Genomic DNA, 18,837 nt, shown 5'->3' with positions numbered 1-18,837 from the left:
TTAAACAAGAGCCATATCATTAGGAGTAATATCAGTTTGGCTAATGAGAACTAAAGCAATCAAGAGGAGAAATGCTGCACTATTTTGTCCAATTAGTAAATTGCGCAGTGTTGTGCCGTGTATCATTGTCTTTGACGCAGATAGTGTTTCAAATTAATGATCAATTACATTTTATGAAACAATAAATATGCCTGAACAATCCCCTGCCTGAGAGCTGCATTCAGTCATTCGCCAAAGAATACAATTAAACTATGGAGAGCAGATTTCCATCATTTTTTTTAACTGATCATATGACTCTGATATCGATATCTGTTTCCATATGACCATTTAACCACTGACAAGTTTAAAGGTGCACTATGCAACTTTTTATGTGGAAAAAAAAACCTTGATATTTGTGCATATTTGACCTTTTAGTGACTCATTGGTGTTATGGGTGCAACATGGCACCTTTGCTTTCCCTCACAGCGGACTTTATGATGCTCCAGGATCAATTGTTTTTAGGGGTTCCTACCAGGAACTGACTAGAAACACACAAACAATTGATTCTGAAGCATCATAAAGGTCGCTGTGAGGGAAAGCAAAGCAAATATCAAGGTTTTTTATTCCCACATAAAAAGCTACCTAATTCACCTTTAACCTCTTAAACCCCCACCTGAACCAAGCACATTTTCCCCAGTTCAGCTTTACCCAAATCTAAGACTGACCTATAGGCTGTAAATTTTAATACCTCATTTGAAAGACCTACAAAACTAATTTAAACTTTTTCGTACTTTTTAAAGCATTTTTGTTGCATTTTCTTCCTTGTTTTCGCCTCATTTTTGTTGCTATTATGTCACTCGTTTTTTCAAGAAGCTTTTAGATTTGGGTATCGCCAAACTGGAGACAACTTGGGGAGTAAGAGGTTAAGAAATATACCATCACTGTTACTATTATTGTAAAAAAAAAAAAAAATACAGACAGGACAGGACTAATCAATGTATGTCTGTTTCTGTGTTGGCTCTGGTTTCTCAGTTCTGAGATATTGGTCCTTCTTCAGTTGTTTATCTTGTGTTACTGTTTAACTAACACATCTTGGCTTAGTTCTGTATGCAATGTGTAAGTTGCTGCACAATGGAGGAACACGGTTGGACTGTTTTTGATGTTTCTGTCGCTTTGTTTATATAGTTTGGTGGAAATGTCCTCTTTTTTTTACCTTTACTCTACCCTGCCTGAGTTCACATCCTCTGATGCACAAACCCTGCTTGCCTTCTCTCATTAGGATTATTTAACATCTCACTCAGATGGTAGATAAGCCTCGCTCTGCTCATCCTGTCAGACACTGCACTTTTCACTGAGCCTGAACACCTTTAGGCAGTTCCCTCAGAGGAGCATAAAAAACTTTTACTGTGAGGAAGTGCTGAGATCCAGAGGAAGAAAGTGTGATCTTAGTTTGACAGGACGGAGCTGAAAAAGGCCAGAGGGGATGCGCCGCGTTGTCAGACTTATTTTAGTGAGAGGGAAAGAAAGAGAGACGCAGCAGGGCAGAGATTTTAGCTGCAGTTAACGGCAAGTTAATGTTAAGGGTGATGATACAATTCAGATGATGCAGATAAATCATGTAAGATAATGCAAGATCTTTCTATTCCTGTTATAAATGACCACTTATAATCCACGGGAGAATCTAAAGTTTGGAATGGATTCTTCTTCGAATACATTACATACAGCCAGACTCAGAGCATAACTGCCTAAGTCATATTTAGGGCTGGGTACTACTGGTATCGAAAAAATAAAAGTATTGAAAGCAGGTACCGAAAAGAAATATAAAGTCTTTATATTCAAGTTTTGATGGTGTTGGTCATCAAAATAAAAAAAAATAAAAAATTAAAAAAGTGAAACACAAGTTGATAAAACAATTTAAAAAGTGGAAAATATTGGGAAAGACAAGTGGAAGATTGGGTGAAATTTTGGGGGGGGGGATGAACAATTTGAGATTTTTTTTTAATTGAAAATAATTGAAAAATTAGGAAAATGGGAAAAAACATTTGGAGAAATAATTGGGGAAAAATAAGAAGAATTTGGGGGGAAAAAAATTAAAAATGTTAAAATTGGGGGGAAGTTACAAAAATTTAAAGTGTTTTTTCCTGCCATTTTGTAGTTAAAGGAAGTTTCTTGGTTGTTTCACGTTGACCAAACAAATGATGCAAATGTAAAAGAAATGAAATGGAAGAAAACGGAATAAATTAACATTATTCATCTGCTTTATTGTTGTACATGACATATAATTCAGTATAGGTATTGAAAAAAGTATTGTTTAGGTCTCAGTATCAAAAACCAAGAATCGCTAAAGTACTGGTATCTATTTTTTTTCATAGTACCTACCAAGCCCTAGCCATATGCTAAAGTAATGCATGTCTTACTTGTTTGAAAAAAAAAAAAACACTTCTCAAACTCAGCCTTAAAGGGACGATACATACATTTAAAAATTAAAATTATGTATTTTCCTCCCCCTACATATTCCAGCAATGTCCTAGTGTGTAGAATGAGCTCAGACCTATTCACCACAACTGCCTCTAAAATCCTGCACTGTCACTCAAAAAGGTGTTACTTCGGGTCCGAATTGTACTGAGTATACAATGACCAACTCGCATCTAGTCCCTTTAAAATCCATGATCTTTCTATATATAGGAAAACTTATTTCAAAGGATGTTCTGTTAAAGTAGCTTATCTCAGACCACAGTTGCATTGTTTCTGCTTGTCTTATTAGGTGTTGTGTGTATGGCCTTATTTTTGCCGCAGTATTCACAGTGTTTATTACATCTGGAAGTTTATCAATGAGCAGATTATTTTCGTCAAACATGAGTAAGTCCATACCTGCCCACATGACCAGGACCACCACTATAATGATCATCTCTCCGGTCTGTAGGTGTCTCGACTTGTCCAGGCCCTGCACCGTGGGGTCATCTGAAAACACACACAAGGAGATGACGCAAATGAGAAAATATTTGCATTGTACAGTAAATAACAGCCGGATACGTTTCAGTTCAGTTACAGAAAGCCTGCTCAAATTCAGCTCGTTCATCCTCAGTGATGTCTGCTGCAGTTTTACAAAAAGCTGTAGCTATAGTGGGAAAAGGCTGTGGGCCTTACCATGTATTAATCTTGTAGCATTAATCCTCCTTTAAGTGGATTGTCTATGGGCCCATTCCCACTCTCCGAACTATCTCTCTCTATATGGACCCCATCCAGACTAGCACTCTGCCCAATTGAATCTTTTAGTGAATCAGGTTGTCTGGCCACGAGATCCAACGTATACGCTGTTGCTTTATAAACGTGACGTCAGCGGCTAAAGTATTGAACTATGGCTCCAAGACTCAAAAACCACAAACAAACAAAGCAACATTATTTTATGACTTATGAGCACTATCACCGGCGGCTTTTTAACATGCTCTTTTAATCTTTGTGTGAACCAGTCTAGCATAACATTTCCGAAACTGTAAAATGTAAAAGGTATAAAGATCCCTCCATGGATAAAGCGGAAGAAAATGAATGGAGACACTGCCCTGACTCTATCATTTTTATTTCAATTTGATTTGTTTTTGTAGAGGCCAGTATCACTACAGCAGCCGCCTCACGGGGCTTCACAAGTGTTGCTGATTTGATCAAACAGAGGAACTCGCAACACGAAGAGAAGGCTGTCAAACAGTGAACAGATCAAGCAGATTTTAAGTCCAAATGTCCGACGGCTGACAGTGAAGCAGCAGATGGGCCTTTCCTCGCGTGAGAGAAATGCAAAAATGTGGGGGAAAAGCGTGATTTAGAGGAGGGTCACATGGAAAGAGGGACAGTGGCTCAGGTGGTAGAGAAGGTTGGGAGTTGAAATCCTGGTCTCCACTGGCGCAGACTGTCGTGCGCTTGGGCAAAACTTCTGTAAATGTAGCGGGTGAGTGATAGGTGTTGGTTGCAGAGGTCGACGGCAACGGACTGGCAAGGTAAAATAAAAAAATAAATGATGGAGTCTGAGATATCTTTAATGGATGAATACTTTATGATGGGCTGTATGTCAAAGTAGCAACATTTAAAGACAGGCATCTTACCACTAAACGCAACAGGAAACCCAACACGATAATAAGAGCAGGCCTCTCAGTCTCACCTGCGTTTAAGGCTATTATGTGTGAATCTAATATAAGATTCATCTCTTGTCTAATTCCCCTTCTGCGTTTTCCTGTGAGGGCTGTGTAGAGGAGCTAAAATAGACCGCAGCATCGCACTCAAATGTCAGGTGAAGACTGGGGTCACTGCTCGGGGGCTGTCTGACTCTAAAGCCATTCGCCTGCAGTTTATTAGTACATCATTATCAGACTTCATCACAGCCATAACACCACATAATTAATCTGTCATCCTCGTGTCATGTAGTTTATCATGGCACTAATGAGCTTTGTTTATGATTACGCATCACTGTCAAGCAAATGTCCAAAAATAACACTCAGAAAACACTAACTATGTACAAATACTATAAACCAGTGTTTTTCAACCACTGTGCCGTGGTGTGCCTTGGGAAATTATCCAATTTTAATCAAGTTGATTTTTTGAAAACAAATTCATTATTATCCGCAAATAATGTACCATTTTCGAGTGTCTGTGCTGTCTAGTGATCGGCAGAGTAACCATGTAATACTCAGGTAGCTAATTTCTTTGAGACAAGAGAATTAGTGATGCATGGATGCAGCAGGGCTGTGACAGTGGCTGTGACTCGCGAGACTATACGGTTCCTATTCAAGACACTTTGATGAGATTGACTGAATACAGGCTACAGAGTTAGATTTTTATTTGCATTTTCTGTTGGTGGTGTGCCTCGTGAATTTTTCAATGAAAAAAATGTGCCTTGGCTCAAAAAAGGTTGAAAAACACTGCTATAAACCACTAGCATTTTATGTCAGCTGCAACTTTAAAAATCCCACTTATTATACTGAAGGTGTTATCCATTTTTGCATCCTCCTAAAGGCATGTTCAATTCTATAAATGGATTGAAGACATGGACATACTACATGTGCTTGGCTGCGTACACAGTAGTTTTTACAGCGCATATGCACAATGTGTCCAAAGGACCTGCAGCCTTTTCTGATGACCCGAATGGGCTGTCCTGCTGCCGTATCATACATATTTCATGTCTGCATCGCACTTGCAGAGGCTGTGCGTTATTGAGCCTTCCTAAGACCTCACACCGATAGAGAAGCTTGTAGCACCTTCACTGCACCATCGAGTAAATGAGCGCATCTTGCCCCTGTCCTGCCCAAAACTCAAATCCCATGACGTTGTTTGTCTGCAAGTCTGGTATTAACACACTACGGCTTCTGCTCCACTGTCATATGTGTCAAGAAACAGCAGCTCAGTATAATTATGTGCTGGGGGCTTGATGGTTGACTGGGTAGCACTGTTCACATCATGAAGGCCCTGGGCTCTACTTACTGGGCCAGTGTGGAGTTTGCATGTTCTTTCCGTAAAAAAAAACATGTGCAATAGGCTAAAACCTCCAGCTAGCAGGCAAGGCAAGGCAACTGTATTTCAGTCAAATCAATGTGCCTTGCAAAAGAAGATATGCAAAATTACAATCAGGTTATTTTTTTCATTTTTATTAACTTTATTTATACATTTTTTGTTTAATAATACAAAATAACCCACACAAAACTCCAAATTAAGCCCTCCCCTTGAAACAAACTAAGCCGAACAAACAAAACAAGAATAATAATGACAAAAAAAAACAAGTCAAGTTTTTCTTCAGCATATTTCAAAAAGGGTTGCCATATTTCTGAGAAAGATGCATCCCTGTTTTTAAGGATATGTCTGATCTTCTCAATTTTTAAGAAATATAGAATGTCTTTGATCCACTGCGAATGAGGGGGAGGTAATGAGTTTTTCCAATTCAGTAAAATCAGCCTGCGAGCAAGAAGTGTACAGTAGGCCAGAAAGTCCTGCTGGTATTTGTTTAGGTGATATGAATCTGGGATTACACCAAAAAGAGCCACAACTGGGCAAGGGCCCGAAAGCAGTCTGAAAATATCAGAAAATGTCTTACAAATACAAGTCCAAAATGACAATAATTTCGGACAACTCCAAAAAGTATGAAAAATATGTACCAGGTGTTATTTTACAGCGTTCACAGTTGGGATCAGTGTTGGGAAATCTCTTTGACAGTTTGTCTTTTCACCAATGAACACGATGCAATATTTTACATTGCAATAGACCGTGCCTGGCGCAAACTGAAGATGTGTTACAATCAGGTTAAGTTAAGGCAAAGCACATATATTAAAACATCAAGACATGGGAAAAACACAGTACACCTGGGCAGGCACTGGAATTTTTTTCTTGGGGACAGGAAGGACGACCGGCCATTGACCGGGGTGGGGCTGAGGAAACGTGTGTTTGAAGGGGGAGGGGGGTATGTGTGTGCAGTTGTTTACAGTCTGAAAGTCAGTGTTATGCAAAATATGACCCAGAGAGCTCAGTCCGTATCTGATTTAGCTCCGTGGCTTGGCCTTGAAGGGAAGTGTTGATGGCGTAGAAGATTATAGTAGTATAGTATATTTTGCACTGTTCCTGACACAGCACACGTAAAGACCACTATTTTCCAATTGACAATTCACTAGTTCACTACTTTTGAGACCCTTGCAGCTGGTGAGTTAGTGCAGTCAAATGTGTTCAGTGTCTTATCGTTGGAGAAAAGTGCAACAAAACTTGTGATTTTAGTTTTTTTTGCTCGACGAAGGCCAATCGTCCAACCCCGCAATCGCAATGTGACTTTTCCTGTAGCGGCCCCAAAGTAATTGAGTCTAAGGGGAGCACGCGGCTTGTTAAGTTTTGGCATCCATCTTTGAAATGGGACCTGCTTTTTTTTGCCCGTGTCAAAGTGCGTGACAGCTCGGGAGGCAGCAGGTGTTGCGGTTGTTAGGGGAGACCGTTATGTAACAAGTCTGCCGCGATTGTACAGTTCGTGAAGAGTGATGTGAGCGCCTGTGTAAGATTAGACGTGACAACACAAGTGACAAGCACAGTGGCAGAGTCGAAAATGCAAGTTGACAAGTAAATCACCGAAGAGGCTTTATCGAAACATACGTCCGCTTGATCGTTCTTTGCTTCAAAATCATTTCAAAATGTTGGTAATATCACAATAAGGCAATAAGAGTAAGACAGAAAGCAAAGCAGGTAATACAAGGGGGAAAGTAACAGATAACGACAATATGTATCAATCAAAAGCTTCTGTAAATACGCCAAAGTTAGCCAGAGGGCCATTGTCCCCTGTGCTGTCTGGACATATATTGTTGTTTGTTGTTTCATCTATTGTAAGACTTAAAGCTGAAGAAGCCAGCCATTTACCCCCGAACTAGAAGATCCTTGTTCTTGCCATGGTTTGGAGAGACCACTATGATGAAGGACAAAATTCTGCTCTCTCCAAGTCCTTTCAATATGTAATAAATAATTGACAATATTCAGGGTAGAAAGTTCTAAAAAAAGAAGCGTCAATTCTAAAATAGACTCTTTTTTCTGTGTGTGTGTGTGTGTGTGTGTTCCTCTCGGGGTCCAAAGTGGAACAGTCCATTTAGTTTGCATTGTATAAGCATTGTATGTATTATATGAGCGATCGCAATGTCATCACACCTGGGGGCCGTGGTCGGCATTTTACGTTTTAAACAAATTATGAGAATCCTATGATCTGCTTAAACAGGGCAAGTCCAATAAGGTTCATATCGTCTTCTAATGACATGTAATATATTTATTATATTATACGATTATTATAGTTTAAAAATAATGTTGTAAGCAACTACCTGTAAAAATTTGACATTTATTTTCTCAAACAGAGGGAAAATACAAGTTAAGGGGCCTGTATAAAATGAATATTACCCATGCTTGATCAAGAAGCAAATGTTTCTGTTTGTGGCCCTAAATTATGCAGTTATGCAAGTGATGTCCAAATATCAGACAGTTTAAGTATCGGTATAAAGAAAGGAGATTCTCTATGCACTGTATGTATCTGATGAAAATATAAGACTCTTCAGACTTCATCTGTTATGTTGTGAACCAGATGTTAATTGGTTGATAGCATTCATGTTGCGTATCCCTGATCACTAGAGCGTAGTGTGCAAGCAATTACCAAAAAGAAGCCTCATAAGCAACAGGATGATGGGTTAAAAGTACATAAAAGGCAGTGGGATTAAAAAAGTACATAAGCACATTTTGGTATTCAGTTTTTGTTTATGGATATATAAAATATCATTCATTCATTCATTTTTTTGTGTTACAATATTTACAGTTCAGACACTATTTTTCTCATAGTTGAAAAAATTGGGAGGCTGGAGTGCTACTCGGATGTAAAAAGTTGTATAAGTTTAGTCTTTTGGGTGCTCTTCAGTGCAGGGATCCGTTTCAGCAAAAAATCAAACTCCGAGAGGATATTCCAACCATACTGTGTCTTCGGCTTACAACAGAGCTAAAAACTCCAATAGAGAAGACTTACTGATTCAAAAAACAGAACAAAAAGAGAACTCAAACCAAGTGTTTTTTGTGACAGAATACAGTACAGAAGCTAATAAAATTAAACAGATAATCAAACAAAACTGGAGTATTTTAAGAAGTGATAGCACACTGAGAGATGCTCTCCCAGAGACCCCCACCATTAGTTTTAGGAAAGCCCCCACTCTTGGTCATCAACTGGTTCACAGTCTTCTTTCACCAATAAAACAAAAGACATGGCTCAGCACTAAAGCTGGTTGCTATAGATGTGGTAACTGTTCTTTTTGTGAAAATATGCAAAGAACTAACATCTTCAAGGATACAACATCAGGTCAGACTTACAACATTAAAACCATCATCAATTGCAACACTACCTATGTTGTATATACTACCCTGCGGTCGATTTTATGTTGGCAGAATAAAACGCAAACTGAAAAACAGACTAGCAGAACACAAACAAGCAATAAGAACTAGCAACCCCTGTATCCTATGGCCATGCATTATAAAGATGTCCACCATGGGAATTGCAAAAGCCTAAAATTTGTGGCTTAGAACAAATACAGGAGATTATCAGAGGAGGGGACAGATTAAAAAGCTCCTTCAAAGGGAATCCTTTTGGATTTATACCCTCAAAGCTATGGAGTACCCTGGCCTCAATGGAGAATTAGATTTGTCTGTATTTTTGTAAAATGTATGGGTTTTGTAATTATTTGCATTTCTCTTTATGGTTTTGTAAAGAACAGTGTATTGTACATATTTTAATGTTTTGTATTCTACAAACCAGGTGACTATGAACACACCCACCTTGGACCAACCCACTTGGGACATGTGACCAATGCTGTGAGCTTATAGCTGTACAGAGGCAGCCATCTCGAGCTTGCCCTGAGGAAGGCCTAGAGCCGAAACGCTTTGGCAATTTTACCTTATCTAACTATTTTTCTCATATCATTAATTGCATACGCTGTAGCTTTAATGCGCTGTAAAAGCCAATTAAATGGAAGTTTTCTTTTCTATTCCCAATTAAACCATGCACCGAAAGTTTATCCACTGGAACTTGGGGAAAGGTTGCTGTTTCGAGAGCGTCCTTGTTATATAACATTGGTGCTTTCCTCTCGGGGCCTAAAGTGGAACAGCCCATTTAGTTAGTTCTGCAGTAGCTGTGAGCCTCGTCAGACGGCCCGATGCTTTTAGGCCCACGAGGCAAAGCACAGGACGCAGCCAACGGAGTCAAGAGCAAGTAACTCGAAGATTCTCAAACTGCACGTCTCTCGGTGCCTGAGCAGGGGGGGGCTTCCTCTGCCAGACACCAATTCATTATTGACAATCTCCTCAAGCATGACAGCCAGGCATCTCTGAATATGAGCATTTTATATTACACTATTTGAATGACAATTCTGCAGAGGCGCTTGAGTGGCAACAGGAAATATTTCTCACTATTTTTAGGCTGTAGCAGACAGAAAGTAAACCGTTTTAAAAGGGGTAGCTATTCTAATGTTTTCTTTTATGTTTTGAGTGAACTTCTCGATTTCTGAGACGTGTCAAAACTTTAGCTTCATAGTAAAAGACGCCTTTAAGTTTTATGTCGTTCCTCGCGTGCCGTTGGCTGTCGTATAAATCCTGTGCTGGCGTATGGGTGGCCTGTGTATGACATTGGCCGAGAATGCATTTCCACAGTAGTTTTATGGACTGGTCGTGGTTGTGGCTCCGGGAAGCGCTGACGCAGGCCACTCATAAATGCTTCCCTTTAGCTGACTCAGGTTAGATACCATTAGTTGAGCAGGCAAGATGTGTTCACGGTCAAAGACAGATTAAACTAGTTCAAGTTCAACACAAGAGTGTGTTCATTAGCCTTGACACTCGTCCCTTCTTCCTGTTGTTTTATGTTATGAAGTGGTGAGGCTGCTATGATGTGTCCTGACAAAGTGCTGAGATTAGGAAACACTTTTACTACTTTTACACGGGGCCAAGATCGAGTGTGCAACATTAATCGGGATTTATGGCCTTGCGAGAGCTCCAAGTAGGTCAGAAAAACAACTGTTGTTTGTTTGTTTTTCCCTCGCTCTCCTTATTCAATAAGCGCCTGACCCAGATCAAAAAAGTAAAGTGCTTTTGCTGAGACCATGAGAGAAGTCCATAAAAACTTCATCATCGCAACTAAAATGACCGCAGGGCGTTTATTTGAGCTTGTGATGGGATTCGTGTTGACTAATCAGAGCTGAACTTTCGGGATCCTTTCATTTTATTCTCTAAGAGCAAGTGAATTTCTCCACTGAGAGATCGATAAAGTCTCATCTTATTTCAAAGAAATGCAATAACCGATCAGTGGCTCCCAAACCTTTTCTTGCAGAAAAATTTACAAGTGAGCACATCGGCGACTCCCTCACTCTTTTCCAGCAACACTCTCAGTCAGTTATGTTGATTTCACTGGTTATAGGACTGTATTGAATATAAACACTTTAAAATCCCATTTCACAAGGCGCCATCAAAGAAGAACAGGGTCATGTGCAAACAAGTAATAGGAAATGAAGGTATCTTATGTAAAATTATAGAATAGAGTACAGAAGATAAACATCGATAATGTCAATGTTGGCAGTGCAAAGTTTTTTTTAACCCATTGCAAATAAAACAAGAGAAAACAACCACCCACACTTTTTAATAATTATTTGTCTTTGCTAAAAACGCTTTCATCGCTTTTTGCCTGCTCTGTTATGCTGTCTCTTATGTTAGAAAATAAAAACAAAATCAAAGTGAAAAAGACCAGTCTCTTTTCTTCAATGAGATTCTTTCTTTCTTCTTCCATGCGTAACGGCGCCACATCACTCATTAGAAGTATTCCACTCTGCGCGCTTTAGGTCAAGTGCTTTCACCGATTATACTCTTTTATCTCTCAATGCTAATTTTCTCAAATTCAGCCTTAAAATGTCTGGCCATTAGACTTTACAAACGATCCCATTACAGGCGGATCTGTCCTCATGGAGAGACAAATGTTCAGTGCTGCCTAATACACAACATGACCTTTATAAAGAAGTCTATAGTAATCAGTGGAAGCGATTAGTTAGCATTCATCAGTGCACTTACACAGTGTCCTTTAGAGTCCATAAAGACACTCATGGAACGAGAAGCTTTCGGATACGTCAGTGGTCTTTATAGTACTACAATAGGGCCACAATAGTAATGTGATATTGCAACACAGCATCTTCTTGTACACGTAGGCTATTATGACAGTTCTCTCTATAAGCAGCATTGGATCAAAAGTAGAGGACACTTTTCCCTATGAGACTGAGCATTATTATTATTATAAGTACACTACAGTATATTAATGATCTCAGTGATATAGTTGTTGGCACAGTTAACCAACAATAACTGCTTACAATGAGTTATTTTATGCTGACTGCCATGTTTTAATCAACCATTTTAATCTGTGTGTTTCCTATAAGCATTAGTCCTTTGTCATGACCAAGTGCCTCACATAGAAAGTAAACTAACCTGAGGAGGACAAACAAAAAAGCCAGCCAGCCAGCGCTCTGATACCTATGAATCAATGGTGCTTTTATATTTCCTGCGTGGAGCCTCTCTGATAATGTGATTACGTTGCTGAATGTAAAGCTCGCCTGGAAACCGTCTTTTCCATATTAAACACCCACGTGTTGCGAGAGATCATTTGAATTTCAATAGGCTCCTCTCTGGGTTCGGTTTCCCAAGATCAATATGTGTGTTTTTCTGAGTCTACCTCAAACCCATTACTGTACCGTAAGCTTTTAATTATAAAATGTGGCACAGTGCAAGACGAACTCAAGGACATATGGGATGAAAAGCATCTCGTAAAAGCTGCCGCCTGCTTTGCAAACCCCTGCTAGGTATGTTTTTTGTCAGGATAAAAAAAAAAAAAGGTGCACATTTCCCCATCTCTACCTTGGTTGGAGCTGTTGGACGGGAAACGGTCAGACTTCTTGAGGGTGCGGAAGTGGACTTTCTTGCTGGCCTGGCTCTCCCCGTACAGACCGATGGACTGAACCTGGATGATGTAGTCGGTCTCCTCCTCCAGGTCCCAGAGCACACAGGAACGACTGGTCGTGTTTACTTCCCGAATGAACCGCTGCATGTGCCCGTCCTGCCTCTGCAAATAGATCGAGACAAGATACACTGGACTGGTGTAACCTGGAATGTGCCACAGTGTAGCTTTAAGCAATAATGTTGTTTCGGAGAGTAAAAACTATTGTTTCTTCTTGCCATTATATCATTCCAGCAAATCATCCGTCCAAATGCCTGAATTTGCACATTGATTTGACATTAGTTTTCATTACGAACATCCTTCACAATGCCGCCCCCTCCATTGTAACGTCGTGCATCCTCCCTCTACCTTTGCATTTCAGATTTTTTGGATCGATTTGTGAATTTCAAGAACTGGTCCGTACTTACTGCAGACAGTGACAAACGGTGCCCTAAAAACCGAATAACAAAAACAACAACGACGTCACTAAATGTAGCGTGACAAAGCGAAGTGACCAGGCATACAATGTTAAGGTGCCCGAGGAACAGCATGTACTGCTTCATAACACGAACAGTTGGCGCCTCGTTCTCACCCATATGGCGTCTGGAGTGGAAATTGGGAAAGTTGTGCGTGGCGATAAGTTTTGGTGTAAACACCCGGGGGCACGAGCGTTCAAAGCCAGTTTTATTTATTGACCTTTTAGATTGTTATTTGTGCTATTTCTGGCCCAGAGCAATAAGACAGATTTCTCACTGCTCTGTGTGCGCTCGGCCCATCTGTAAGAGCCGCTCTGTGCCAGATGTCTGCGCCTTTACGGCCCTCTGTGATTCGGTTATTGAATGTGAACTCTTGGCTTTGAAACAGTGGCCACAAAACACCCGTATTAAGTGCAACCTTTAATCGTGTGTAGAGCAATAACCTAAATAAGAGAGGAAGTTGCTGGAAATAACTGAAATCACGGCCTTTCCATTTACACATGATGTCGATGTGCTTTCTGGGATTCCTTGTGCATTTCATTATGAAGAACCGATGGGAAGTTTAACATGTGCAGCATTTGAACGAGTTGTATGACAGTGCTTAAGTATTTGCATCAATTTGGCAACAGTATATGCATAAACCAGGGGTGTCCAAACTACGGCCCACGGACCAACTGCAGCCCGCGGACCTCTTTTAATTGGCCCGCTGCAAATTCTACATATATAAATAGACGTTTTTTTTTTTTTTTTACAATTGAATATGTCCCACATGAAACAAGGGCTTGACTGCATGTAATTCTCAGTCTTAACGCTCGCTGGCGCTGCTGTGGCGCCCGCCATATAGGAGCGAACAAAGGAAAAAAATCCAAAAGACAAACAAAAGATGGCAGAGAAAAGAAACGCAAGATTGAACATGAGGGACGAAGATTTCAGCCACAGTGGGAATGATTATTTCTTCACAGAGGTAAATGGGAGTTTTTGTTTAATCTGCAACGATACTGTTGCAGCAATGAACACAATATTCATTGTATGTGTGTTAATAATCACAATTCCTAATAAATTTAGTGAGTTGATATTAATATTTTCTTGAAGGGATTTGTGTTAAGTACTGTGAGCTACATCTCAGTCTGTGCTCGTGAGTAATTGTGTTATTTCGCTGTGGGTTACCTTTTTTCCTTTGTTAAAAATGAATGAAAATCCATTAATAGAAAGCTGTGATGAAGACTGTTTTTTACTTTAAGCATATTCAATTAAAAAGCATAGTTAACATTTTATTGAATTTGCTAACTTTATACAATAGAGGTGAAGTCACATATCTGACCTCTACTGAGTGCAGCCCAGTTGTTTATATATTTTTCTGTATGTCGCCCTCAGTGAAAAAGGTTTGGACACCCCTGGCATAGACGTTGCCTAATGCTCACAACAGACAAGGCTAATTTTGGCTCTTTTGATTTGATCCCAATCTCTATTGCATTTGTTTTATGTTGAGCAAGAAGGAAAATAGGGAAATAGTGTTGGGCACAAATATGTTTTTCAAAAGTAATTGTAAGTTCTCTGGAGTTAGGTCTTTGTGTTGTTCATTGTTTTCCCAATGGTGGTAAGCAGCTCCATTTACTGCTCTGCATTCAGACAGCAACCTGATGGTCTCTCTTGACAAATCAGCCGAAGCCACATTGTATTTCTATCTGAGGCTGAGCAGGCAGTGTATATTTCATCCAAAACGAGAAGTGGCTAAAAAATATAGACATGAATATAGACATGGGTGAAAGAAAATGTGTTGTGATATTTAGCCTGCTCCCCAAACCCTAAAGAGGTTTGTCGAGACATTGTTCTCTCTGCTGCGAATTCAAATGAATGCAGTGCAAAATACCCTTTATTCCTTCAGGTGTAATTCTATCCTCCTAAATGGGAGAAAAGCCAGGGCATGTCAGCACATTACCATCACGGCCCAGTGCCAAACCACATGATTGTCCAAAAATCGAATACCTGCAGTTTTCACTTTTGAAGTTTCACCGCCTGTTTTTTTTCTATAATTATTGATCTAAAAATGAGGACGCGGTGTCACAGCCTCGATCTTTAATTCAGTCTAAAACGAGGCAACAACAAAAGCGTACCTGCTGTGAGATGGAGAAGCCGATGATGGTGTCTCCCTCGGGCACGTCCCAGGACACGGTGGCAGAGTCGGCCCGCAGGTGCATGACGGAGACATTCACTGGAGCTGGCGGTCGATCTTTGGGAGAAAAAGAGAGCCATTTTTATTTTGTTTAATGCTCCAAATGGTGGAAGAATACTCAAAATATTCAATCAACGAAAAACGATTTTTCTGCAAACAGGAGTTTATGGGGGGCATATCCTTGCACTGAAAATATCATTCATTTCTGTATTTTTCTACCCTGTCTTCTACGTTGATTAAAGGTGAAAGAATTGTCCACAAATAGTACAAAGCCCTTTAGCAGAAGCCGCTGGGACACAGGCTGACAGATCTTTCTATAGCAGTAAGTCACGGTTGCAAAAGGCGGCCTCAGATGGAGCGGAGAGATGGGATTGTGGACAGAGCGGGGCCCACAGCCTGCTGTCCTCTGGGCTTTTGTGGCTCCTGTTTCTTTAATGGACTTCATGTGTTACCACCGAGAGTAACTGATGCAATGTGGGCAAATGTCTGTAACTGTCGCGCACGAGGGGCCCAAAGAAAATCTGATTTACTATCGTCAAGTGTGGCCTTGTTAATACTTTTTCAGAGAATGGTGTTTTTAAGCATATTAACCCCCACCTTAACCAAGCACCTTCCATTCTCCAGTTTGGAGCAAACATGCAACAAACATGTGAAAAAACAACAAAAAAGCAATAAAAATGTGACAAAAAACAACAACAAAATTACAAAAAACAACAAAAATTACAAAAAAGCAACAAATATTTGACAGAAAAACAGCAAAAACGAAGAAAAATGTGACAAAAAACAACCAAAACAACAACAAATAACAACAAAATTTCAGATAAAAAAGCAAAAAAACCAACAAAAATGTGAAAAAAGAACAAGTCACAACAGAGCAACAAAAAAGGAGCACAACAGCAACAAAAATGTGACAAAAACATGACAAAAAAACAACAAAATGAGCAAAAGTGAGATGAGGAAAAAGATCTGTTGAGATCAGTTTTGTAGGTCTTCGCTTTCAAAAGAGGCGTTACACTGGCCTATTAGGCAGTAAGCTTCAGTCGAGAAGCTACATTTGGGTAAAGCTTAACTGGAGAAAATGGATAGGGCGGGGTTAAGAGGTTAAAGGTTATGTAAAAGCTTAGTCTTTTGTCAAACTGTTGACTGTTGACTCAAGTGAGTTGAACCTGACGTATTATATTGAGCTGTTAATACAACTACCTTTGGGCCAGACCAATGCAAGGATAAATGGGACTACTGTAGATGTAACAGAAGGTGAATTTATTTGTAATAAAAAAAAACATGGAGAAGATCAAACTAGAAAGATATTTAGTCTGTTTGCAATTAAATCACAGTTTTGGCTTGATTGATGATATAAATTCATGAAAAATGGGTCTCGCCATGGGCCTTATCGTTTCGAGCACATTATTGTCTACTCAAAAGAAAAAGATGACATGAATTGGACATTAACTCAAACCTGGGACAGCGCCTCTTATCTCTGTCTTTGCTTTTATCTCCCTGCCGCTGTCTATCACGGCGCTCCCCCACAGACAATCAAGATGGCCTCCCTGCTCGGTCCAAAAGGTGACATTGAGGAGCACAGCGGGGACCAGGGGGTCAGGCGATGGCTATCAGTCGCCCGCGGGTGCCGTCGCCGGCTGCTTCGGGCGAGGGTACGGTCAGGAACAAGTGTGCACACTCCTACAATGAATCGTATCACGGCTGAAGATTGCTTTCCGCGCTAATAGTTAAAGTGCGGCGAGAAATGTGAGAGGAAATAAATTCGATCGCTGTAGAAAAAGAAGGAATGGAGCTGTTGATGCCAGAGGTTAGCAGGTCAGGTGTTTCTTTCAGGTTCTCCATAATAAAAAGTCTCTGGATGGAATATGTTCACACAGGCAAGATGTTTCATGGATTTTCTGCTGAAGGAGAATGGAGCCGATGTGTTTAGTGATTTCTTATTGTATTTTCTTTTTTTAATTTTTTATTCATGGATGCATTTACAGTTAGAATTGCACGATACCCTCGAGTCTTCCAGTTTGTTAATTTGTTACTGCCTCTAATGGGCCATGGATTTGTACTTACATGTTTAAAACCTCGCATTTGCTTTTAACCTTTTAACCCTCCGCCTGAACTGAGCACATTTTCTCTAGTTTGGCATTACCCAAAACTAAAAGCGTCTCGACAAAAACGAGAAGAAAACAAGGGTGAAAACGCAACAACAAAGCATCAAAGTGTCCGAAAAAGCCACGAAAGAGCAAAGAAAAGTAACAAAAAATGCAACGAAAATGCGATGACGGTACAACTAAAAAAAAGGACATAAAGCCACTAAAGAGCAAGTGACAAGAAAAAGTGAAAAAGGGTGAGTTTTTAAGTCTGACTGGAGTTAATAAAGGGCAATGAGAGTCTTCACTGTAGTATCCCGCTGTGCTCTCGCCCTGCAGTGATCTACTGCATTTATTTAACGCGCGACACATTCACCCCCTCCTCGTCCTTTCGGGTAATGGGGGTTACAGACAGGCACGAGTCGGCAAAACGCATCCACTACCCATGATGCATTGTGCCAGGGCCATTTTCCTGTGATGGAGCAGGTGACAACTCAGCTGAAGCGAGCCATGGATCATCACTAATGTATAAGTGGCTTTTGCCTATATGATGTTGTTTCTATTACTGGCAGCTGAAATGGACGACTATATTCTCCACTTCAACACCTGTGTAAGGTGACTTTGCTCATTGAGAAGTGAAGAAATAAATGAGTCAGCAAAGTGAGCCAGCTAAATCATTCTTAGCGAATGTTCAGCATTAACATTTGAGAGAAAACTGCCAAGCTAATCTTCAAAGTCTTAACTACAGGATTGTCAAGTTTTAGCATGAAAATCCCATGCGAGGAAGAACTTAAATTACTTTTTATAATGTTTTAATGAGCCTCATGAGCCAGATGACCCCTGTAGTTTTCTCTGAAGCAAGAATGTTTTATTAATATCCAATCACAGCTTGTTCTAAGTTGTTTGATGTTCGGTGAATGAATAAATGTCAGCATTTTTAAAGCAGCTCGCGCTTCTTATCAGTAAGCTTTATAAGATTTGGAATCAAACACCTCGATCCCTGTAGCCGAGCATCGCGTCACTGCAAATAATAATAAAAATGGTAAGACCCTCTTGGGATGTAGCCACACTCCCAATATGAATCATACGCTGTAGCCAAAGAATAATAGCAGACAGTAAAAGGGTGAGTGGATCTCCTGGAACAAAGCCCCATTAAAGCCACTAAGACCAACGGCATCTTATGGCTTTGACCTCTGGATTTGCTTGTAATGCAGCACTGGGACAAAAAACAATATAGTCACCAATATTGGAGAAGAGAACACATCACACCTGTGCTCTCCACTGGCTTCCTGTTGAGTTTAGAATCAAATTTAAAATCCTGCTCCTCACATTTAAAGCCATAAAGGGTATGGCTCTGCTCTATCTCCAAGACGCTATCGTTCCAGATCGGCCAACCAGAGCTCTCAAAACTCAGGGCTAGTAGTGATTCCTTGGGTTTCCAAAATCACTGTAGGAGGTAGAGCCTTTAGCCACCAAGCTCTGGTTTTATGGAATAAACTCCCAGCTCACGTTAAAGAAGCAGACACAGTCCCTACATTTAAGACTAGGCTCAAAACGTACCTCTTCGAATTAGCTTTACCTCAGTTAGGTAAAGCTCTAACCCACAGCCTGAAGTAAAGCTGCCTTGGG

At 40.2% G+C, this 18,837-nt stretch overlaps 1 protein-coding gene across 2 annotated transcripts in view; it reads right to left on the bottom strand.

The window, feature by feature from the left end:
• Positions 1 to 18,837, bottom strand: part of fndc4a (fibronectin type III domain containing 4a) — a 53,248-nt gene that overhangs the window by 3,041 nt on the left and 31,370 nt on the right. For both annotated transcript variants that reach the window (XM_079571918.1, XM_079571917.1), the window contains 3 exons: positions 15,066 to 15,181; positions 12,397 to 12,601; positions 2,851 to 2,940 (listed from right to left, as the gene is read on the bottom strand). In XM_079571918.1, the coding sequence (XP_079428044.1) occupies positions 2,851 to 2,940; positions 12,397 to 12,601; positions 15,066 to 15,181 (411 nt within the window). The remainder of the gene's footprint in view (positions 1 to 2,850; positions 2,941 to 12,396; positions 12,602 to 15,065; positions 15,182 to 18,837) is intronic.

Source organism: Gobius niger (assembly GCF_951799975.1).
Source record: "Gobius niger genome assembly, chromosome: 15".
Taxonomy (NCBI): Eukaryota; Metazoa; Chordata; class Actinopteri; order Gobiiformes; family Gobiidae; genus Gobius; species Gobius niger.
The sequence above is the reverse complement of the archived record's forward strand: the minus strand, read 5'-3'. Positions and strand labels throughout refer to the sequence as shown.